The 24,694-nt window shown below is 41.1% G+C and overlaps 1 protein-coding gene across 1 annotated transcript in view; it reads left to right on the top strand.

Moving 5' to 3' along the window:
* The first annotated feature begins 257 nt into the window (after positions 1 to 257).
* cpeb4b (cytoplasmic polyadenylation element binding protein 4b) overlaps positions 258 to 24,694 on the top strand; it is a 33,316-nt gene continuing 8,879 nt past the window's right edge. The window contains exons 1-4 of the mRNA XM_053331316.1: positions 258 to 649; positions 1,494 to 2,734; positions 13,546 to 13,636; positions 19,193 to 19,243. Coding sequence (XP_053187291.1) covers positions 1,541 to 2,734; positions 13,546 to 13,636; positions 19,193 to 19,243 — 1,336 coding nt within the window. The 5' untranslated portion in view covers positions 258 to 649; positions 1,494 to 1,540. The remainder of the gene's footprint in view (positions 650 to 1,493; positions 2,735 to 13,545; positions 13,637 to 19,192; positions 19,244 to 24,694) is intronic.

Genomic DNA, 24,694 nt, shown 5'->3' with positions numbered 1-24,694 from the left:
GGATGCCGAGGTGTGGCTCTCGGAGGGAGTGGTAACCATGGAGAGGGCGGCGCTAGAAGCGGAAGTGTGTCTCGGCTGATCTCTCGCTGTCATTCTGCCACGGTCGGAGAGAGAGAGATAGAGATAGAGAGAGATAGAGATAGATAGAGATAGATAGAGAGAGAGAGAGAGAGAGAGAGAGAGAGAGAGAGAGAGAGAGAGAGAGCGAGCAAGAGAGAGGGAGAGAGAGAGAGAGAGCCAAAGCCAAAGAAGCACACAGGAATCGGCTGGCTCTGTTGGGAAGACAGTTTAGCGAGAGAAAAAAAGGAGAATAATACCGAAACCATACGAACAATGAAACCTATCGAGTAAGGCTTGTGGGAGAATATATTTTAACACGTTGTTAACCAAGCTGTTTGATGATACAGTGCAGATTATAGAGGCAGCAGAGCCCTAGAGCTGTGTCATTGAGCAGGCAGGACACGTCAGGAGAAGGGAGAGAGAGAGAGAGAGAGAAAAAAAAAAAGCTGACCGACTGCACTGTACAAGTCGCCCTCTGAAAAGCTTTGCCTGCCGTACACACATCTTCTCAAGGACACCACCTTGCTCTCCACCCGAGTGAAGGATCTCGACAAAGACATCGCCGAGGGTCGAAGGTGGTGATCAGAAGGTGAAAAGAAAACGTTTTTATTCGCCTGTCCAGCTATAGCTAGCATTGGTGCTAACGGGTAATAGCTAGCTTGCTACTGCTAGCAGCGGATGGAAATGTTAGCTACCCAGCTAACTGATCCAGTTTATTCTCACGCCTTGACTTTCAACCCTTGCCTCAAGTGTTAAAAATGCTACAGTGAACGGTATTGTGTATTTATTGGTCGCATTTCGAGCAAAGTAAGTAGTGTATTACTTATATATCTGATGAAAAAAATTGAGTTTGGACTCTCCACAAGGCTCCTGACAGCTGTCAAACAAGGTCGAGTGTTTTTCGATTGGACGTTAGGCTCGTTTATTGTCACTATTTTAAAACATTTATTAATATTTCATAGCGCTTTGTTCTCGTTGAGGTGATAATGCGGGTGATAAAGTGTCTGTCAGCTGGTTTGCGTCAGGAAAACGTCTCCAAATGGAGAATGTGTCGGCCTCACTCAGCAGTGTTTCTGGCGATATTTGTGGCTGCCAGCAGCTCAGCTGTAGACTCACAAGCTGGCAACGTCACGGGGTTATAATTAGCTAAAGATGTAATGTTAACTGGTTGGCTTTTTTCAGCTGGCCACAGTAATAAAGGTAGATTGTTCAGTGTAAGAATGAGCTCATTCATGACGAAGTTGTGTGGTTATCATATGTCTAGGAATAATCTGAGGGGGTAAAACAGATATGATAGAAAAATATCTTTTATGTCACTGGAAAATGTCTATGTCCATCACCCAGTTGTTTCTAAATCCCTTGATCTATAGTAGAATTAGAGGGGCTAACTGCTAACTCAGTGCATGCCATCCTGTGTGTTCTTCTCTCAATAGGACCAAACGATCACGGGATAGCATTTGTGTGTGGGGGGAGAAAACAAATGGGGGATTACGGGTTTGGAGTCCTAGTTCAAAACAACACTGGCAACAAGTCCGCATTCCCGGTCCGAATCCACCCGCATCTGCAGCCCCCACACCACCACCAAAATGTGTCGCAGAGCCCTGCTGCTTTCATAAACAGCACCACAGCCGCAGGGAATGGCACCACGGGAGGATCTCCCTGGCTCTTCCCTGCCTCTGCCACCCACAGCAGCGTGCAAGACGAAATCCTGGGGGGCCCCGAGAAGCCCAAAGCACAGCAGCAACAGGAAATGCAAGAAACGCAAGAAAAGCAGCAACAGCAGTTGTCCCCTGGGAGTCACCAGGAGGGCGGAAGTGGTGGTGGGATCATTTCAGAACTGGAAAAAGCCCGGTCAGAAGAAGGCAAGACAGACAACGGCACATCTGAAGGAAGTAACGGAAAGGAGAAGCAGCTACGTCTTGAGTCTCCAGTCCTGACAGGCTTTGATTACCAGGAGACGTCTGGCCTTGGAGGAACTGGCCCAGTCCAGTCCAGTACGACTTCGTCATCACTCAGCGGATTCAACAACTGGTCAGCTGCCATCCCACCGGCACCGTCAACCATCATCAATGAGGACGTCAGCTTCTTCAATCCAGCGTCTGCCAACAACGGGACCCTGCTGTTCCAAAACTTCTCACACCACGTCAGTCCAGGGTTCGGTGGGAACTTCTCCCCCCAAATAGGACCGGCGGCGGCCTTGTCCCAGCACCACCCGGCTCCCCCGCCACACCCCCACTTCCAACACCCCCACAACCAACACCAACAGCATCGGCGCTCCCCTGCCTCTCCACACCCTCCGCCACCCTTTCCGCACAGGAATCCGGCCTTCAGCCAGTTGCCGCATTTGTCCAACAGCCTGAACAAGCCCCCGTCCCCCTGGGGTCCAGCCAGCTATCAGAGCCCCTCTCCCTCCCCCGGCTCCTCCACCTCTTGGAGTCCCGGAGGAGGCTACGGCAGCGGTGGCGGTGGATGGGGAGGGTCTCAGGGCAGAGATTATCGCAGAGGGCTGAACGGCGGGATGACCCCCATCAACTCTATCTCTCCACTGAAGAAGACCTTCCCCAACAACCACGTGGCATCCCAGAAGTACCCTCGAAACAGTCCCGCAGGCTTCAACCCCAAGTCATGGATGGATGATGGAGTCGGCCGCAGTGATAACATCTTCCCCTTCCAGGTCAGTTTGCATGTGACATTCTCTTATGTGACTTTGAAATAAATCAGACATTGTACTGTGTTTTTCTTTTTCTTTTTTTTCTTGCTCATTTAACCCAAATGTGTATCTTTATGCTTTTTTGTGTATGCATATTCCACAGCAGTGACTGCGTACGTGCTGCCTGAATGATTAAACATCAACTTCATTTATGCTAGCTGTTAATTTTTATTACACTATATGGTAGAGCTTCTATTTTTAGACATTTAGTGGGGGAAGGGCCTTGCTTTACATGATGCATTTGTTACTGTGTTAGCTTAGATATTCAGTCATTGAGCCTCTGTACTTCCATAGCTGTGTGTTCCTGATGATGACTAATGTTGCTCTGTCACTGCAGTGGTGTGTGTGCCATGTATACGAGCTGGGGGGTTGAAGGGAGGTAGAGGAGAAGGATACGGAAATATGGAGAGAGGGAGAGGAAGAGGGGGGTGTGAGGGAAACAATCTTGGGAATGGACAAGGAGCAAGAATCACAGACTGAGATGTAGAGAAAAATGTAGATACACCAGTGAACAAGAAGACATAATTACCTGATTTCTTTTTTTTCCATTTCAGTTCAGAAACAAAAACATCATATTTTAACTCTACTCTGTTCTTTACCCCTTCCCCATCACAGGATATCAATCTATTTTATTCTGTGAAATGGAGCCTAATAATCTTTCAGGATTATTGCTTTATTAATGACACAGACTCGTCGTTGCCATAGGCGAAAAACTCGTCCACAAAATACCAAATCTATTCATCGCGGGGGTCTGATCTTCACCGAAACATGGCACCAATAATAGTATTATCACAAGTAGAAAATGCCTGATAGGATTGATGGAAGGAGGTAAAGGGAGCATGGAGATAAATTCATTTTATTGATCTAGCTCATGATTGATTGTCTTGGGGTCGTTACAAGGAGGGGGGGGGGGGGACTTTTGCTATAGACCCAGCTCGCCCCTGTGATTTGATGAAGGTTTCTTTAAGTACTGTGCATATAGCTGTAGCCTTACCTTTTTAGATAATGTTTCTCCATTTACTGACTGTCTGCTCTGTAACATTAACTTTCGGTCAGTCAGAGGCACACTTGGTTGCCATCAGTCCCCAATGTCTACTTGGATGAAGTGGATAGTGTTAAATTGTCTTGAATGATTGCTTGCCTTTGTTGTTGCAGCTGTCTGTCAATAGCCTAACAACATTACTAATTGGTCTTAGAATCCACTGGTGAGGAGCTACCTTATTTGCTGGCTATCTGTGGGGAAAGTCTAAGTCATAATTTTCATTTTCATTCAGGTTTCTCAGCCATTTTTTTCGAACACCAAACTAAATTTCTCTAAATAAGCAAATTAATTGAATATAAAATGTATTAAATTGGCATAGTGATGCATGCTTAAGCCTTGCCACGTGGTTTTTGTGTCTCCACTTACAATTAATGACTCACAGCAGAACTGCAGGCCAAACAGTAAGGACGTTGTACAGACGCGTCTTGACATGTCTTGGGTATTTTTTGCTGAGTAAGCAGTTAACAGCTTTTTTAACAGCAGATAACAGCCTAATTGCTGTAGGAAGGGGGTTCAGGTTTATATATCTGAGCTGTGTCAAATCATCACGCGTCAATCTAACCCTTATATTTTAGAGCCACTGTGGTCAAAATAAACTCTGATGAGGAGGGATATTTCAGGACAATTGTGCATCCATTTTGAGCAGTGGACAGCCCCTTCTGTTACATCCCTGTGACAGGTTTAAGCTAAAGATAGCTTTACTGTGGCTGCAGTATGTTGCTGTTCCTTGTGGTTGAATCAGATCAGCCAAAGTAGCATTGTCCTTCTGCCCTCATGATACTGCAAGGGCAGATGGAGGATGGGCGTAGAATGGCCTTACTGTGTGTGTGTGTGTGTGTGTGTGTGTGTGTGTGTGTGTGTGTGTGACTGACCAACTGTGCAAGTACAAAAGACAGGGAATTGATCATTTTCGGTCTAAATTAGAAGAAATATGAATATGGCTGTAAAGTGGTTTGACTTTACAGATGTGTGGTGATATATAAAGGAACACAATCTTTTGAGAGACGACATAGTCTCTTGTTAAAGACGTGTATCCATAAGTGTTTCTAATTGTGAACCACACATCATGTGATGATGAACCTGTAAGCTTAGCAGTATTGCTCCACCTCTCCTTATTGAACTGGAAAATGTGTCATTTTGGTGTGAGAATATAGATAGAATATAGATCATGTTGCAGAGTTGAAGGTGTAACTGTAGAAATCACTGAGTTTTTACACAGGCAACCGAGTGTCGTCAGTGGCCTCCTTTGTATGTAGTTCGATCTTCAAGATATCTGCATCAGTATTATATAGTATTTTTTTATAAAACTGCTTTTTATCCTCTTAAAGCAGCAGCTTACTGCACCTATTTAAATTCTTGTCTTTTATGCTGCTTGTTTGCTCTTTTGTTATTTGCAGTATTTTATTATAATGTAGTTATTGTTGTTTTACTTAGTTTTGTTTTTTGTTTTTATTTGTACAAGCACTGTATAACAATGTTAAGAAAGGTGCTATACAAATAAAGATTATTATTATAATAGATGTGACATAAAAAATGCCATATTTGTGGGACCAGTAGGCATTTTATTTTCCCTCACTCTCATTTCATTGCTGAAGAGTTGCCAAAATCATTAGACAAATAGCTTAATTTTTGCTTGTTTAAACCAAACTGTTCTCAAAATGGTGCTTGTCAGATCTTGTTTGAGATGATGCACCGTTCAGATGACTGATGACACATGTTGCCCCTGAGTTTTGTAATTAAAGTGCTGTCGCTCCTGTAACTCTGGGTTTAACAGAGTTAACCCCCTCCCCCCCGCCCGTGAGGAACTCTTGTCACACTGTGCCACTATAAGCCTCGTTCAACTGCCTCACATAGTTTCCACTTTAGCACCGACACAACAAATGAAGGGTCGGTGGCCTTTGATTAAGAGTTCAGTATTGTTCTGCCTTTTGTGTAAAGGTGGTTTAGTTAGTTCCTCATGGTTCTTGGTAGCGGTTTGATTAGATGTGATTGTAATAAACAAATCTATAGAGACAAACCAGATAGTGGATTTCCTCTGATCAGGCATGTAATAGTGGCTATCTACTCAAGCAAAAAGATCCCTCACTCAGCCTTATTTCATGGATTTTTGTATTATTTTCCTTTGGGTCATAACTGTCAGTTTGTGTGTTTTTCAAATGACCAAATGTGCAGATGCAATTTGAGAGCGAGGCCATATGCAGTTTTGTGAATATTTTATCCATAATAGCGCAGCGCACTATGGCACACTGAGGGAGAAAATGTTCCAGTAGCTGCAGCAGGCAGGGCCGCTGCTGCTGTATTAGAGCAGCTTTAGTATCCGGGATCGGCTCCTGGCCAGGCTGCTAACTGCTAATGCTGTTCAGCTGGTAACTAGCCACAGACTGCAAATGGGCACTTTTAAAACCGAAAACCTTTCTTTTTTCTTTGCCTTTTTCCCTCTCTCTTGCTTTCTGTTCTCTCCTTCTCTTCTCAATTCCTAATTATAAAATTCAAGGTCACAAACCTGCTGCTCTGTCAGGTGATCTGGGCTGATCTGGGCTGATTTGGGCTGGTGAATTTTGGCCAATGACCAGGTCAGGACCTGCGGTAAGCCAGGACAGGATATTGTCTCAGTGAGCCACCTGGGTAACTGTTGGTTACATCTCACTCCTCACTGTTTGTGCAGCTTAGATATACTGCAGCCTCATATGGTGCTCTTATATGAAGGTATTATGCTGCCTTGAGCATTCAGCCTCTACTCCAATTCAGATTGTTTGAAAGGACGTTTAATCAGTGTGACATGTTGAGCAAGTATCAATTGCAAAATGTAAGAAATCACACTGTGATTGTGACTGCTGTTCCTAATCCTGTGAATTATGTACCCAAAACATTACTAAATGACATAGCAGTTTTTTGTTTTGTTTCTTTTTAGATCAGTGCTCTTGTCAAGGAATTTAAGAGTGTTTTATGTCTTCATATGTTCAGAAAATCTTTCCTATAGAATACGATTTTGGTGTGTTTTTTTCCATTTATTGTTAGAATCAGCCCCGCAAATAATGAATTATCGTCATGTGAATAGCCAAACGGTTATTAAAAAGGGAGTGGGGGGGGGGGGGGGGGGTTGTTGTTGTGTAACAGTTGAAGCCAACTTTGCAAGAGACGCCGCACAGAACAACATTGTAGGGCAGTCTGGGTCAACATTAGGACCTAAAAGCCATCAATATTGTATCTATAGGCACACTGTTAGTAGTTTTGTAGGCGTTTGACATTTCATTTCTCCTTATAGAGGAAAACGCACAAAACTCACAGGAACTACACCATCAAATGAAAGTAGCAGCCCTGTCAGTGGACTATATGTGCATCAATAGGGTGTTCAGTTTCTATCACCCCCTCATACAACAGGTAATTTAACTATTCAGCTACCTACAGGTTAGAACAGGTTAATGATGAAGATAGAAGCTTAATTCATTTCATGTAGCTTTCCTCTTTACCTTTATCCATAACGTCCTAATACTCATCACATAGGGTTAGAGAAAAGAAAAACATAACACAAGATAAACTCTATATACTGTAGAGGTTTCAGCCATTACCCTCGGTCCTTGTGTCATTGGTGTTTAAATGAGAGAACAGTTTTTTTTTTTTTTTTTTTTAGACTAATGAGCGACCTGAGCTGCGCTGGCAAGCACCTAACTCTGCTGCTCATACAGCTTCATTGTGCCCTTCTCACACCCTTGACAGACGCTCTGAAACAGGAAGAAAGAGAGCTGTGTGTGTGTGTGTGTGTGTGTGTGTGACTGTGCATGGTCTCTAATTAGTTCCTGGCCTATGTCTTCTGCACATGTGTCTTAACAAAAGGAAGAAGACAAAGCAGAGTCTATGTTGAAGTGTCATTTTCCATTTAGCTCAGCTCATTGCATACAATAAAGTCAGTTCAGTCTAATCCCTGAGCAGTGCAAATACTGCCCGAGCCCCTTGCTTCTGTCGCTCCTATTACGCCCCCCCAAACGTGCACATACACATACGCAGCATTCAGCCAACACTGGGTAATGGGTGTGTTTTTGACAGTTGGGGGTATTTAATGTCATAGCAGGCCTTTGAAATACTTTGACCAGCAGGAAGAAACATAATCACAAGCACCAAAAGCTCAACCTGCTTCCCTTTCCTGCCCTCCTTTCTTCTCTTTTCTTACTTTTGCCTTACCTCACAACTCTCTCTCTCTCTCTCTCTCTCTCTCTCTCTCTCTCTCTCTCTCTGTCTCTGTCTCTCTCTCTCTGTCTCTGTCTCTGTCTCTGTCTCTGTCTCTCTCTCTGTCTCTCTGTCTCTCTGTCTCTGCCTCTTTTTCCCTCTCATTTTTCATTAAAAGGCAGGTGACATTGGAATATTAATGCAGGAATTAATCACCCACAGCAGGCTGTATTTAATCATTCTTTGACTCTCTACATGTCATGGAAATCTGTTGAGGTTTTTCTATCTGTTCTGTTCTGTTGGGTCTTAACATTAAAAACCTCTTTACATTTCAGAGGGTGTGACAACCATTTTGTTTGTACAACCTTTTTTTCATTTCACAGTTTATCAGAAGCAGCTTTGAAGGTTTTTGTGTAGTGAATGTTCAGGTAGGGTTGTACAAACGTAATGTATCGTTGATGATGTGACAGCCGTTAACGATGACTAATGGCGTCTAAAACAAGCAGGGAGGGTTTTTCTTGGCACTGAGTGAGCCTTTTTGAAGGGTTGATTACGCACGACAATAAGCATGATCGGTCCACCTACAGTAAAGGTAATAAGTCTGTGTTACCTTATTTGGCAGAAATCTATGTATGTTACTGTAATTTCTGACCATTTGATTGAAAAAAAACATTATGCTTGGGTAAATGAAACCCCAAATTAACAAAACTGTATACAGATATTACTACATTGAAAATTAAATGAATTTCATTGGAAGCGTACCTCAAATGTACTAAAGCGATAACCGAAGCACCTCATTTGATGCTCTTATAGTGCTATGCAGGTGTCGGATCTGAAATACCAACACGACAAAATCAACACAGATTTGTCTTGTTGTTCTTTTAATTTACTGCAGCTTTAGACGGATGCAATGAATAAATTAAAAGTAGAAATGCAAAAGAGGAAAATGAAACTCAGAGCGGATGGTTTCCACAGCAAACCATCCGTTGAGTGTTTGATGGTTATTTATTTGTGCTGTAGAACGTAACGCCCATGAAACATTCAGAAAATGAGCTTTTATTTGTCTAATTCGCTGTACCGCCACTTCCTGTCCTCACTTGACCACTTCCTGTCCTCACTTGACCACTTCTCTGTCTCTGTCTGTCTCTGTCTCTGTCTCTCTGTCTCAAACACTCACTCTTGCACCTTGCTTGCCTGCACCATCTCTCTTTTTTTCGGCTGCAGAAAAAAACAGCTTCAGTTCTTGGGTCCTCATTTGATGCTCCAAAATCCAAACAAGGTCGCTGTAGGGGCGTCACGGCAGTTTGATGCACCTCATAACGCTTTAGGTGAATTTTTGGCCATTTAAGACAAAAGTGTACTTAAAGACACGAGGAGGAAAAGCCCTTGCAAGCTGAAGCACTATGGTGTAAATGGCAAGTCCAACATTTTTGCTTGGGAAAAAAGCCTTAATGATGAATTGATTATCAAAATAGTTGATAATTAATTAACTAATTATTGAAGCTCTAGTTTTCTTTGGACTGCAGTTAGTATTAATTGGCAAATTAGCATTACCATATATTGATTTCAGGCAAACCGTTAGTTCACTGAAAAGTAATTTTCAGTATTTTCTGTATAAACGGTCACAATTTTTCTTCTTCCTTTTGAGGAAGACACAACTTTATGAAGACTATTTGTCTTGTATGTACTTTAGATTGACTAGAATATTTGGTTGGGAAACAGGAATTAATCTAGTTTAGAGTTTCAGAAAAATTCCATCTACTGACTTTTTGTGCATTCTCAGAACCAACTGTGCGTACTACAGTATTATGACTTAGTAAAAAAATTGATTATTTCAAAACTGATAATGCCTTTACTACCAGCGTAATCCTGGTATGGTTAGATCACTTTGGTACATATTTGTTAGTTTAAATATGGCGACGACGTTTGGTAGACACATGCAAATGCAAATCAATCCATCATGCAGGCTTTTTTTTTATTGATAGCCAGGGTAAGAAGGAGGTGTGTATCGCCTTTTACATCCATTTTGCTTATTGTTTTTGTTCTGTAAGCCCAGGTGCACAGGCACTTCATGCCACTGTCGCCTGCAAATAAATGTCCTTTTATTTTTATACATATAGCCTTGGGTTGCAAGGGCAAGCGTTCATAGAGACATACAGTGTAATGTAGACTGCCCTGTAAATTGCAACTAATCTGAGTGTGTGTGATTCCTGATATGATGAGTGACCATGACTCTGTGTGTGTATGTGTGTGTGTGTGTTTGTGTGTGCGTGCATGCGCACATCCTGCAATCTGTCAGGGATGAGTCCTTTGCTGGCCAGTTGTTGAGAGAGAGGGAGAGAGAGAGAGAGAGAGAGAGAGAGAGAGAGATGCACAAATCTGATGATTAATCACCGGCTGCACCTCTCTAGGCTAATGCTTAGCAACTGCAGAGCACCAGCCGGACCTCATGTCCGCCATACTGAGTCCATCTCAGCCACAAAATGAATTCCTACTCTCTTGAAACAATATAATAGAATTACCCTGCAATACTTCAACTCTGCCACGGAGATGATACAATAATGAATAATGACACTAAATGAAAGCACAAAAGTAGGATGTGCTTCTGTTTGCACCTTCTGCTTATTTGTCACATTAATATATTAAAAGAAGACTATATGGTGCTATCTATTTATATTTATTTGTTGGGTAATGTATTTGTGTGCTTGTCTATATGCTGGGATATACCCACTAGTGGGATATACTTCCCACAGTAATCAGTCCTTCACTCATCTCTGCTTCTCCTGCCTTTGAATGTTTGGCCTGAAGCAATAGCCTAAATCCACATAAGGTACTGAGGCGGATATGAGAAAATAGACGACGTAGTCTGGCCTATATCCCTGTGTTGATGTTTGTTTTAAGGGAGAGAATCTGCACTGGGTGTGTTCTTCTACCATGTCATCCCAGTTTCAGTATGTTCCCTTTTTTCTAAGTCGGTTTGCATCAGTTTGAATGATGGTGAAATGTTGGCTACAACTGGGGAGTTTGGCTCTTACACCAGCCAGTATGCCAGACATCCAACCACGCTCTTTGGCAGATGAAATGGTAAAAGTTGTTATTGAATTGTTGGAATCACTGCACATAGTAGATTTATTTAAAAAAACAACAAAAAACAACCAGAAGAAAGTTCCCCGCCTGTCTGAGTCTCGGTCGTATGGTTCACTGACGCAGCTCTGTTTTTCTGAACCCTTTAACATCTGACCCCCCTGTGGAGTTCATGGTGTAACATAGTACCCTATTAGCTTTTCTTCCCAAGGTGTCGTCGCTGTTCTCAGACTGTCAGCCTGCAGTTTGTAACGAGGGTGTGACCCGGTTGCTGGATGAATGACTAAATACTTTGTTAGGAAGAGAAAGTGCTGAATGGAAAAAGACTGACTGACTGTGCTCATAGGTTACTTACAGGTTGACAGACGTGTTGGGCAATTCTTGTTGTGCAAGAGCCATCTGTTATCAGTCAGGCCGAGGTCAGAGCTGATCACACATTGTCGACGTCAAGACGTTTTGGGAGAGGCAAAATAGACATTGTTAGATTTTTATTTCAGTGTCCTAAAGCTAATTGAGCTAAAGCCTCGCTTCTGCTCAATGCCATGCTTCTTTTTCAGGGTTAATATTTTATTTTTAAAGCTGGCAACAATGTTATTTCATGTAGGCTGAGGAATGCACCTCTTACTTGGCTGACCCTGGTCTTTGCTTATAATGTTAAAAATAAGTCACATTTCTCTTAAACTGTGCACCAAAAGTTTTTAATTGAAGTTAAGGGGGAAAATAAGGCTGTGTTGTTGCAGAGTGAAGCTTTATTATAGTTTGCAAGCGTAGTGAGTTCCTAGAGTCTTTCGGTCGTGTTATCAACTCAAAACTCATCATTCCCTGATTAGTTTGTCAGACTCAACCAGCTCTTAAGTGGACGCCTTCAAGACTTTAATCTCACAGCAAAAAATATCTTGCAGTTTAATGCTTGGCTGTCCTCCCTGTCTCTGTGTTTAATATTCTTATACTTTAGTGTTACAAGGTTGGTATAAAGTTTTTTTTTTCCAGTCGTGAGAAGACAGGCTAGAAAGAAATAATAGTGACTAATCGTTTCAGTCAACTTATTGGCTCTGCACCGTGCGACATTTCTGACGCATGAATGAGGAATAGAAACCTTCTTCAAGGTGTTTCTGCTTTTAAGGTGGAATGTATCGAAGAGTGACTGGAAAAAATGGGGATGGGACGGAGGAAGGAATGAGACACTCAGACATGTGATGTCTTGGGGACGTCAGACATTTATCACCAATGTAAATAAAAAAAGTAGTAATGATTGTACTCTTTAGCAGAGTTGGACTGTGTGGATTGTGGTGATTTTTAAATGGAAAGAAAGCAAAAGAGTTCACCAGTTTAACACACATTTGCACATTTAGTTTGGTCGAGGTGGAGTTGGGCCTTATCAGCATGGCACCTGGAGTGTGTGTGTTTGTATATATTATGTTTTCGATGTGTGCACATATTTTGTGTGCACACACTGTACGGGTGTGTGTGTGTGTTAACATGTGTTTGTGTACATACAAACATTTCCAGTATGGCTGGTATGCCAAGGATGCTCTTGTTGTAGGTGATAAAGCTTTTTCTGAGGAACTGGCTCCACTCCTGTTTGTTTTACTGTTGTCTTTTATTATTGTTCTACCCTATTGAAGCAGTCCATTTTTAGCCTTGTTAGTTAGTTAGTTAGTTAGTTAGTTAGTTAGTTAGTTAGTTAGTTGACCAGAGAAATAAACCATTTACATACACTGTGTAAGGAAAAGTTGATTTTAGGAGAGTGTCTCACTAAACAATAAGATGAAGAGAAATGAAATGCCTCACTAAACAATAAGATGAAGAGAAATTAAATGCAGGCAACAGAAATGAAATTTAATCATCAAAGAAAAAAAATTACAATAAGGAGGTAAAAGTTGAATGGTTCACACTTCTCTGCCGTGAAGATGTCTCTGCAGAATTGTTGTGTTTCCTGTTTTTTGGTGGCAAGGCAAAGTTGAATATTCGAACAGAGCAAAACAATACAGACTGTGAAGTAAAACCTTTTCTCATGAGGATGATTAAACTTGGTTTTACCTCAAGTTTTTATTTCAGCTTGCAGAAGTAAATTGCGATTCACTTGAGATTCCTTTTTGGGAAACTAGGACTCGGCCCTAATTTGTTTTGTTTGCCACTCCTGCTGTTCAGGCCAATGCCAGAATGTCAGAGTTAATGAAGAGCCCACATTGAATTTAAATCCTCACAATACCCTGTTGTTGCATTTGTCAAAGGGAGCTAGAAAGGGATGAATATGGACACAAATTCAGCGATCTGTTGTGTAAATTTCTTCATCTTTTGAAATAAGTTCAAACTGCAGTCAAATTAAAACACTTGTTCATAAATGTTAAGACTATGTTTGGCTTGGGTTAATTGGGTGAATGTTACGACTGTTGGTGTCTATGAACTCTGAACTTTATTTTTGCTTTGAAGCAGATAAAGAAAAGTAAATGAAAACTGTTCTTCTTTCTCTCCTCTCTTTCAGGAACGCACCAGGTCATTTGACAGCTTCAACATGAACACTCTGGAGAGCTCCCTGATCGACATCATGAGGGCTGAGCAGGACACTCTGAAAGGTGAGGATGACAGCTGTCTCTCAAGCAAACACTAAGCAGGCAACTAGCAGCACTGCAGCTTTCATTTTACGCTGCACCAAGAGACGAAGCACATAGAAGCGAACATCATGGCATTTCCATTCACTGGATATCTGCACACAGTATGCAGGTTTGAAATGGAAATAAACAGGTTGATCAAGGAAGAGGACAGTAGGACTCACACATAGACACATCTTACATACTTAAAGATGTGACTTATTACCGAACATAATTATTACATGGTAATAAATATTGCTTATTTTCAAATTCAAACATATGTGGTAAAGACAAATAAGAAAAATCTTTATAATGATTGTATCTTAACCACACTGGTTGTTGGCCAAACAACCAGTGTGAGTGTTACACTGGAAGATAAAGCTGTTAACCGCTCACACATTCACGCTTATTCATAATTTAACAGCTCAGTTCTTAGCAGAGAAGTTTCCTTCACAGGTCATTTTGTGTAGACGTTGTGTTTCCTTTTGGTGTTATGATCAATATTAGAGATGTCCTGAACTGATAATGGATCAGTATTTGTTAAACCTGATCAAATGCTGATCTTTTCTTTACCGTGCTGTACTGTGTTTATTCCTAGTCACCCTAATAGTGTTTGGCAGGTCATAGCAGCTGTGGTCATTTACAGTAAGGTTAAGTCTGTAGGTAACTAGATGACAGGTCCGGACAACTTGTCTGTTGTCTGGTTTTAAGTTCTGGTTTTAAGATACTTCACTCTGTAACACTGCTGTATACCAGTGGACTGAGTGATACATCTTCTCTGATAAGACTACCTTACTCATCACTTCATATCAATGTCAGGAGTCACATTCTCAAACCTATCATTTAAACATATAGACTCAATAGTTTTGAACTGGCTGGCAGGGGGTTGTTTAGATCTTACTTCCAGTCTGCACCAATGGTTGGGGCTCCTCCACAAGTAGTGAGCCCAACCAGCTTTCCTCAATGAGATTCTTGTTTTTTTGTTTGTTTGTGGTCGGTCTGAAAAGGAAACAAGGCTGGAGGTGTACGTGGCTTAACGGTTCTCAGAAAAAGACGAGTCGCCAAACAACCACCCCCACCAATGCTGTTACACAGTGGCCTTATTACACAGTGGCCTCTGAGCTAATACCTACCAGCCGGCCAAAAGGAAGAAGGAAATTGATAATATGAGCTCAATCATATGTGTCTGACTATTCAACCTAACACTGGGACACATATTTAAGCTACATTTAGGTTAATGTAAGTGCCTGATCAGATTATTGGCGAAAGATGACCAGTAAAAAAAAAACTTGATCTGGACATCAAACCTCCATCTTTCTCTTTCCTCTCTCTACTTCCCATTTCTTCTGTTCTTTTCTGAAAAAAAGAAGTTATATTAGAATTAATTTTGTGCCTGAGTATGGTACAATGAGTATGACCTCTTTTTCTCATGCATTTTAAGGAGGAGACGCATAGGGAGTACAGGGCTGACTGAGGCTTAGGCTTTGTGTTTAAGAGGGGATTTGTGAGAGAGATGGAAGGACTCCGCTTTTGGACTCTCACTGAAGTTGTGGGCCGTCATCAGTCTCTCATAATCACAGCTGCAGAGCCCATTTTGGCAGACGATAACAATTTTTGTCATTTCCTTTTAAAAAAACAAAAACAGCATTTTTACACATTTATATTCTTTACATGCATAGTTGAAAACTTCCATCATAAAATTGGTATTCATGTGTTGGCGTGTGCTTAGAGCTTCGATTTCCTATTCAAACTGATCTTCATTTACATTTTCTGATATATATTCTCAAAATCTGAGATTGATCTTTTAATATAAGCTGTTTACTGTTTTTGTTTTGTGAATTCAGTGGAGCAGCTCCCGCCATGTTCAACGAGATCTGGCCACGAAATCTCATTGTGTAAGGTCTCATGGACAGATTACGCCGTGCACAAGGTTTTGCATGAGATTTCGTTGTGTGAGATTTCCTGGCCAGATCTTGTTGAACATGGTGGGCTGCTGCTACTGAAGACACTGCCAAGCCCTCTATCACAAAAGCTTGTTGAGACGATCACAGCAAAGTGCATGTTTTCCTAGGGCATTAATGAAGTTTACATTACAGTAGGTGTGTTTGTAGCCACTGTGTTTACATCCACTGCCTGGTGATTTGATTTAAAGTCTAAAGTTGTTGTTTATGCACTGCACTAAATAAAGCACTATCTTTCATATTCAAGCAGAATTGGTATTTTAGCCTAAATTATCACCAACCGAATCAATATCAAATTGAATCGGAATCGAAACAATTAATGTTATCCAAAATGATACCTAGCCCTATATATGCTAGTAGTTGTGTGTGTAAATGAATGTGTTTTTAGTGTCTGGTGATTGTTCTGTGTGTACCTGCCCAGGGACTGCAGATGGAAATGGGACATGAATCGTCTCTTAATGTTAATGTTTTTTTGTGCGTGGTCCTTGATTAAACAAAGAGAGAGACTGAGAGAGGGTGAGAGAAAAAATAGTAGGAGCTGACACTTCTAATTTGAGAATTGCAAATTGACTAAGTGACTTTGGTTATTGATTAATAGAGACTAGCCAATGTCAACTATTGGCTGAATGTCGTTAGGCACCGTTGATCAATGATAACCCAGAAATAGATTATCAGCGACTGCAAGTAACTAGTTTTGTTTATTGTTTAAGAGGGTATAACAGACAGTAATTATAGAGATAGAGTGTTCAGCTAACAGGACGTACTGTGAGCATTATTAGTTATTGGGTGAAAGGGAGTTGCATGTAGGAGTCGTTCTGGTAATGATAGTTGTCTGAAAGAACACCTTTGATTTCTCAAGGTCTTAGTGGAATTTAAAGGATTTGGGTGGGGCACCAGGGTTTCATTAATTAGGTGTAATTCTAATTTAACAACCACAAGGCTCAGTTATTATAATTGATTTATATATTGTAATATTGTAGGACAGCCACGTTAAACAGACACTTCCTGGTTTCATTACTAGAATAACAAGATGAGTGAAAACTCTGAGCTCCAGACACTTCACTATCACCCCGTATTTATTTCAGCCTCACACCCACTAGGCTCAGCCACATCCAGCTGTGATCTAATGTTCTGCTGTCAAACCTCAGTAAATCTTTCTTCAGTATTAGGAAAGGAAGACTGGAAGGTTACCTCATTAGCCACGTTTTGGTATCTTAGCTCCAGCTATGCTGGCACGGATTCCTGTGACTGTTAGATCCAAGAGGTTGGCACCAGAAGACAAAACAGATTTTGTTTTAAATTGAAAATGTACAAACTTCAGCTTTACTAGTAATTAAACCATATAGGGTTATGAAATTATGATGAAATAGTTTAGCAGTTAAGTTAGCTGCCAACTTTCTGAAATAGTTAAATGTGAAGCCTGCCTAAGTCCATCTGTGTGAAAGCTGTGTTTATCTTTGCTGAGGAACAGTAGACTTGTTTGGCAGTGTTTATTAGTTCATTCTAAAGTTTGTCGATTTTATATTTTAACACAACATGTTTTCTTTACTTCCTTGAACTGCTTTTTCTTAAACTTCTTTCAGCCTTCCTCTTTCTCAGAATTGTCCTTATACAGCATACCGTTTTTTACTGCTTTCACATGATGCGTCACCTCATATCCCATCCCATATCCTTAGCCTTAGCCTTTTTCTTGTAGCCCTTGGCCTGCTGCACAAATATTACTATTTGTTCCTTATTTTCATAATTACAGTCCAGCCTCAGTGCTCAGTGTAGCAGTAAATTAAGTGAGTCCTTCCCTTTTCCCTCACAGCAAAGTAAAAAGAAAAACATAGTTACAGCACATTTGCTTTAAACACTGACTCTTCTCCAGGCCAACTGTCCTCTTGCTGTCTCCGGCTTTCTGTCGCACACTACATGCAAGCATACATAAATGTAATAAACACAGACAGTGCGCGTACACAAGCATTTAGATACACAATAGCTTGAGCACAATTTTTTCCTTCCAGCAGGACATATTGAACAAAGTGAGAGCGATGAAGCAAAGGGAGGAGGCGAGACAAAATGTCTACAGTAGAAGTGGCTTTGAATCTCTTCCAGCATTGTCTTGACTGACAGAAAAGATCTCTCTGTTCAGCCACCACGCGCACAAGCACACACGCCACTATGTTGTATGTGAGTGTGCTGGCGATTCAGCTGTTACTGTACATGTACGCAGCCAGCAGAACACAAATAAGGTTCACAGAGCGGGCACACACTCCCCTGCAGGACTGGGTGTGCTTACAGGCTCGCACACATGCTCCTCAAACACTGTTAAAGACGCTTAAAATCCAATCTGACGGGAGAGCTCAGATGGACTTTGTGTTTGGGCGGTGCACCTGTCAGCACATATATTACCAAGCTAAATTACAGAGAGAGAACTGAGCTTGTTTGTCACCTGTGATTTTATTTTGATTAAACTCAGCGTTTTACTGACAGACAGAACTTTTTGGATTATAATGAACATGCGTGAATGAATGTATTTCTATAGTTTTGATGCAGCTCCTGAAACTACGGGTGGTCCGCCCTGGTTTCTGTTATCTGCGAGTCCTAGTTTTGTTTTATGCACCACATCTACTGTGGGGCTCAATAGGCGAGTTGTGGGGGGGGGGGGGGAGGGGCCAGCACATTTCTGTGTGACCGAGGCATCAGAATGCACCAATCATAGGGCGGTCCGTGCCCATACAACAATGGCTGTACTCTTTCAGCTCTTTCATCTCATTATCCCTCAGCAGCAAGCGGGCCTTGCATAACTTTGAAGCTTGTTTGGCATCATAACATGTATTTGTGTGGGTGCGGGGATGTGTTTGTGTGTTTGTGTGCTTGTGTGTGTGTGTGTGTGTGTGTGTGTGTGTGTGTGTGTGTACGTGCGTGCGAGACAGGCCTGGCAAATGGCTCAATGTAAAATGTATGATATGAGGCTCAGAGAGAGGGGCACAGATAGGGAAATGGAGGTCGATGAGAGGGAGAGAGATTGTTGGTGTCCCACAGATGTAGTCTCTAATGAGTCTGATGTGGAGGCAACATTCAGTGTGCTCATAGCTGCCACAGCCAAGGCCGACTCCGCATTATCGCTCTTAATAAAGTCTCTGAAACACCCCATGTTTAATAAGGGCTCCTGTATAAGCCGGCTATTTCAAACCAAAACCTTGTGTGCAGCATTTTTCAAATAGCACCCATCAGTAAAGTTAATCTGTGCTCATGTAGCAGAACATTATCCTGGTCGCAACATTTTTTGCCAAATTTGGAGCAGTTTCATTGATAGTGGTGCTATCTTGCCTCACAGATTGTCTCTGATTTGTGTGGATGCCATTTTGTGATCTGCATTTGATCACATTAAATCTCAATTTGGGCCTAAAATACACATTCACATTAATTCAAAAAGTCACCTAGGGGAATATTATCTGGAGGCTATACAGTCATCAAAAGAGAAACTTCCTGATGTATTTGCATCTTTTTCATTCATTATTTCACCATGTGTTTCATTTAGTAACATGTAGGCCCCATCATGTTAAATATTTCTATTCTGTGTCTCTGTGTGCAGGTCGCTTGGGGTTCCCCCATCCAGGAGGGGACAACCCGCTGCCCCTCAATGGTATGTATGGCTCAGGTTTTTTTAGTGGCCTGCTAACAGTAAAAAATCAGGAGTGAAAAACAGAGTTTATGTGCAAGATTTAAAATGTTGATAATTATTATGTCAGTTTTAAAGGAGATCATTTAAAACATCTTCTGATTGAATGTCGAGCTGTAAAGTGTCTGGAGGTCATTTTGGAGCTTCGTGTACCCTGGCTTGTCATCCAACTAAAAATTTAGTGTGTCTCCTCTGTGCCCCTCAGCTCTATAAATCTCCCAACGCCACATTTACCCTCTTAAAAGTAGTTTTAATCAACAAGCTATTTTGTTGATGACCTTTCTCCTTGTTTGTAACTCCTGTTGGGTTCTTCCCTTTCATTTGACTGTTGATGCAGTTTCCCTTCAAAAAAATGGATGGATGAAGGGGGGGAGCAGTAGTTTTTTATGCCAACAAATAAGTGAGAGGAAGGGGCGGGATGATTTGAGTTATAAATGAAGACAAGATGGCCTGAGTTTTGGACTAGCTATATGTGTGTCAGTTTTGCTCCTAACAAAACTTCTTATCCTGTAAATAATTTCTCATTTTCTGAGGTTAGGGTTTTACATTGTAATCAGAAAGTATTCAGACCCCTTTGCTTTTTTCACATTTGTTGCAACCGTATGCTAAAATCTTTTAAATGCATTTTTGCCTTATTGATTTACTCTCAATACCCCGTAATGATAAAGCAAAAACAAGATTTTAGATTTTTTTCAAACTTATTAAAAAGGAAAAACTGATATATCACATTGACATAAGTTTTCAGACCCTTTACTCAGTACCTAGTTGAAGCTTCTTTGGCAGCTATTACAGCCTTGAGTCGTCTTGGGTGTGATGTGATGAACTTGGATTTGGGGATTTTCTGCCATTCTCCTTCATAGATCCTCTCAAGCTCTGTCTTTTGGATGGGGACAGTCGGTGGACGGCCATTTTCATGTTTGATTGGGTTCAAGTCAGGGCGCTGGCTGGGCCACTCAAGTCCCTAAGCCACACCCATATTGTCTTAGCTGTATGCTTGGGGTCATTGTCCTCTTAGTGCTCTGGACCAGGCTTACGTTGCTCTGTTTAGCTTTCCCTCAACCCTGACTAGTCTCCCAGTCTGAGCTGCTAGAAAACACCCCCACACACAGCATGATGCTGCACTGTTGGGATGGTATTGGGCAGATGATGGGCTGTGCCTGGTTTACTCGAGGCATAACGCTTAGAATTGAAGCCAAACAGTCCAATTCTAGTTTAATCAGACCAGAGAATCTTGTTTCTCACAGTCTTTTTTGCTTTCTTTCTGTGGGGTGAGGCTTTTGTTTGGCCACTGTGCCATAAAGCCCAGCTTGGTGCTGCACAGTGATTGTCTTTCTGTAAGTTTCTCCCATTTCCACACAGGATGTCTGGAGTTTAGCCAGAGTGACCATCGGGTTCTTGGTCATCTCTCTTACTCTTAAGGCCCTTCTCCCCTGATTGCTCAGTTTGGCCAGGTGGTCAGCTTTAGGAAGAGTCCTGGCTGTTCCAGACTTCTTCCATTTAAGGATTACGGAGGCCAGTGTGCTCTAGGGAACCTTCAGTGCAGCAGAATTGTTTTGGAAACCACCTCAGATCTCTGCCTCAAAACAATCCTGTCTCTGAGCTCTCCAAGTTGTTCCTTTAACCTCATGGCTTGTTTTTTCCTCTGATAGGCATTACATAGACAGGTGTGTGCTTTTTCAAATCAAATCCAATCAAATTAATTTACCAAATCACAGGTGGACTCTAATCACGGTGTAGAAATATCTGAAAGAATATAATAGAATAGTCTTTATTGTCATTGCACATATACAATGAAATTGAAAGCAATCCGTCAGGTTTTTTGGAGCATTTGAAGCAGTGATCAAGAGAAATAAAAGACACCTGAGCAAAATTTCAACTGTCATAGTAAAGAGTCTAAATACTTAAGTCAATGTGATATTTCAGTTTTTGCTTTGTCTTTATGGAGTATTTAGCGTAGATTGATGAGGGGAAAAAAGGATTTTAGCATAAGGCTGCAACATAACGTGAAAAGTAAAGAGGTCTGAAAACTTTCTGAATGCACTGTGTGTTTGCTACAAAAAGTGAGGCTCTTTTGTTGTTGTTTTTTTTTCTTCACATCTTCGCTTTACTTTTAAGAATATTCCTTTATGTCTGTTTCTGAAACATGAAGATAGCGCCTTTAAATTCTCAAAGCACATTCTTTGACCCTTGCCTTTTCACGTGGTGGCCCTGGTACATAGAAGAAGATAACACCTTTAAACCGTATATAAATAAATATTCTTCTCTCCAATGGTTGGAGGAAAAAAAATCCAGCAAAATCCCTTTGACATGCTGCAGTTTAATATTCAGCTACGTCTCTCTTGCCCTTGCACACACTCTCCTTTTATCATGGTGTAATTGTGTTGTTGTAGCTTTTGCTCTCTGGTCTTAGGCCAGGATGTAAAAGAGGAGAGGCCAGTAGTTTCTTCACGAGATTGCTGGGTCACATGGTTGGATCACATGGTCAGGAGCTGTCATCAAGCCCTGAGACAGATGGTGCCAGCGGATAGGCAGGATTCAGAGGTTGCACACCAGTTCTCTCTCTCTCTCTCTCTCTCTCTCTCTCTCTCTCTCTCTCTCTCTCTCTCTCTCTCTCTCTCTCTCTCTCTCTCTCTCTTTCTCTTTCTCTTTCTCTTTCTCTCATAAACATACACAGATTGCAGTCCTCATTCTCTTGATCTCTGTCTCTCACGCTCACATTTTATTCTCACCCCCACACAAGCTTTTTATCAGCTTGTTTCTCCCATCTCTTCCAATCTATTTTTCTCTCTCTCTCTCACACACACATCTTTTTATAGCAGCCCTCTGCTCTCTTTCAATCTGCTTTCCTCTCTCTCTCTCTCTCTCTCTCTCTCTCTCTCTCTCTCTCTCTCTCTCTCTCTCTCTCTCTCTCTCTCTCTCTCTCTCTCGCTCCCCCGCCCTTCCCCCCTTTTCTCTCTTTCTGGCTCTGTCTGACCTTCCCCCAGAGTTAATGTCCATCTGGGTTGGAAAGTCCACCGAGGGAGCTGCGGATTATTGCTTGTGTGTGTCTGCAATTTCTTCAGTATTTACATTTTAATTCATTTAACTTTAGTTCTGTCCAAAAATCAACCCATTATTTTCCAGGGAGAGTATTAAATAAAAATGTGGAAAAGGAGCACCTTCCGGTGTACACACATAACTGTGAAGTGGTGGACTGCATTACTTTTAGACATGTTTTTGGGCAATAATAAGAGTCATATTTCTGCTACATTCATTTAAAAAAAAAAAAAAAAAAAGTTCAGTAAATTGCAAGTTGGGAGATTTCTGGCCATATAAAAACAGAACATTCCAGAAATCTGCTGCTCTGTACTTACTTCTTTTGGTTAATTGTTGAAGTTTGTCACACAGTCTTCCTCTGCACTGGTATTAGCAACAGAAACCATAGATGAAGGTTGGTTAAGTCACATACCAGATACATTTCAGCCTATCTATCTATCTATCTATCTACGCTGTCATCAGGGTATCTTGTTCAATTGTAATGCTGATACTAACCTGTAATGTGGCATTTGAAGTATTGTGGGTCATTTGATTAAAATACCAAGTGTCTGTGAATGCCTCTTATCGTTGTCCTTGATTACCTGTGGTGTGACTCAAGGTTCAGTCTTTGGACCACTTACTCTCCTTCTATGTGATTCAGGGTCATAATTAGAAAGTAGGACATCTCTCTCCACTGCTATATGCAGTAATAAACAGTTGTACTTTCCAGTACTTTGGAGTCTAGTGAACTGGAAAGTTTCACAGCTGTTTAGCCAGTGTTATAAACACTATCTAACAATTTCTGGCAATGAAATTCCAATGAAGCTGTTGTCCTTGTGATTGACCCTGAGCATGTTTCTGCACAAGCCTCACTTCTCTCTGCATTTCCTCTGCAGGGGTCCACAGATGTGACCTTGTCTCTCAAATTCTTGAATAACTTGGAAGTCCCATTTGACTAAAGCCTCAATTTTAATCAGCAAATTTGAAGCTTTTCCAGTCATTCTTAATTTATAAAGGAACATTGTGAAAATCAAAACAATATACCATTTCTGTGATACAGAGAAGATTATATGTTTTTATTTTATCTGCCTTGACCACTGTAATGCCTTTTTATTATTATTTTTTTTAATCAGCAGCTATATTGAGGCTACATTTAATACTGAAGGAATATACGTAAAAGCTTATCCTATATATACTGCAAAGGTTGTACCTACTGTAGACTGCCTACTTATTTTCAGAGCAATTATAGAAGAAAAGGCACAAAAGCCTCTTTTTGCCTCAGTGGGGTACCTCTGACAGTTTCTTATTTTCTGTTTTTTTGTTAAAATGGGCATGTACTTTAACACCTTTTTATATTTGATCTCCTTTGTGTCCTTGTTGCCTCGAATGTTGTCGTTCCAATGCTTATTTTCACTTTTGTTACACTTTTATTGCTATAATTCTTATTTTATAATTTTAGTTGTTACTGATTTACTGATCTGTCCTTTGTGTCTTTTTAATTTTAAGGCATTTTACAATTTTGTAATAATCGGGTGACAAATGTCCACCCAGAAATATGCTGAACATCCCCATCTTTTTTCTTTGAATTTCAGTGAGATAAAATGATTGTGTTGTCATAATGATCAGCCTAGAAGTCATTACCTTTGTCCACTGATGCCTTTACCACATCCCTTCAAATATACACTTCTTTCCAGTAAAAAACAAGTTGGTATTTTATTCTCTACTCTTGTGGTGATTAAAGTGGTGTGGTGACAGTTCCACAGGGCTGATTATGATTCATGGCTGATTAATGAAATTGAGGGTGGGCAGGCGGGCAGTGGAACAGCCTTCCATTGTCATGAACCACCTGGTACTTTCATTGGTACAGTGTATTATGCATCTTTTATAATCACCCTCTTCTCTGATTTGTCCTTATTCCACATGCAGCCAGGAATTATAGCAGGAGACGAGGTAAAATATGATCGTGTCACTTTCACAGCATAAATTCAACTCTGTCGGTCTCAATATTTTGACGTATTTTGTGACGTAAAGCCGTGCTGTCATGATTTTGTTAGTTATAGGGTGCTGGTTTGTTGTTAAGTGAATGCTCATAAGTTTTAAATGACCTTGCGCTTTGTGTCTGTACAGTGAAGTGACATGTTTGTCTGCATGACCGTGTAAGTGTCGAGCCTTGTTATATGCTTGACTTCGCTTTCTGTCATTTTTCATGCACATTTTGCAGGATTATTAAGTCACACAATACAAGTCACTATCATTACATTTTGCTACAAGTTGAGTCTGAGAGACACACAAAGTAGTACTACATGATTTACACACTGCAACATAAGCACAGACACATGGCCAGGCACATGGAGGCACACACACACACACACACACACACACACACACACATGCACACAG

The sequence above is a fragment of the Scomber japonicus genome, chromosome 13 (assembly GCF_027409825.1).
Source record: "Scomber japonicus isolate fScoJap1 chromosome 13, fScoJap1.pri, whole genome shotgun sequence".
Lineage (NCBI taxonomy): Eukaryota > Metazoa > Chordata > Actinopteri > Scombriformes > Scombridae > Scomber > Scomber japonicus.
The sequence above is the reverse complement of the archived record's forward strand: the minus strand, read 5'-3'. Positions and strand labels throughout refer to the sequence as shown.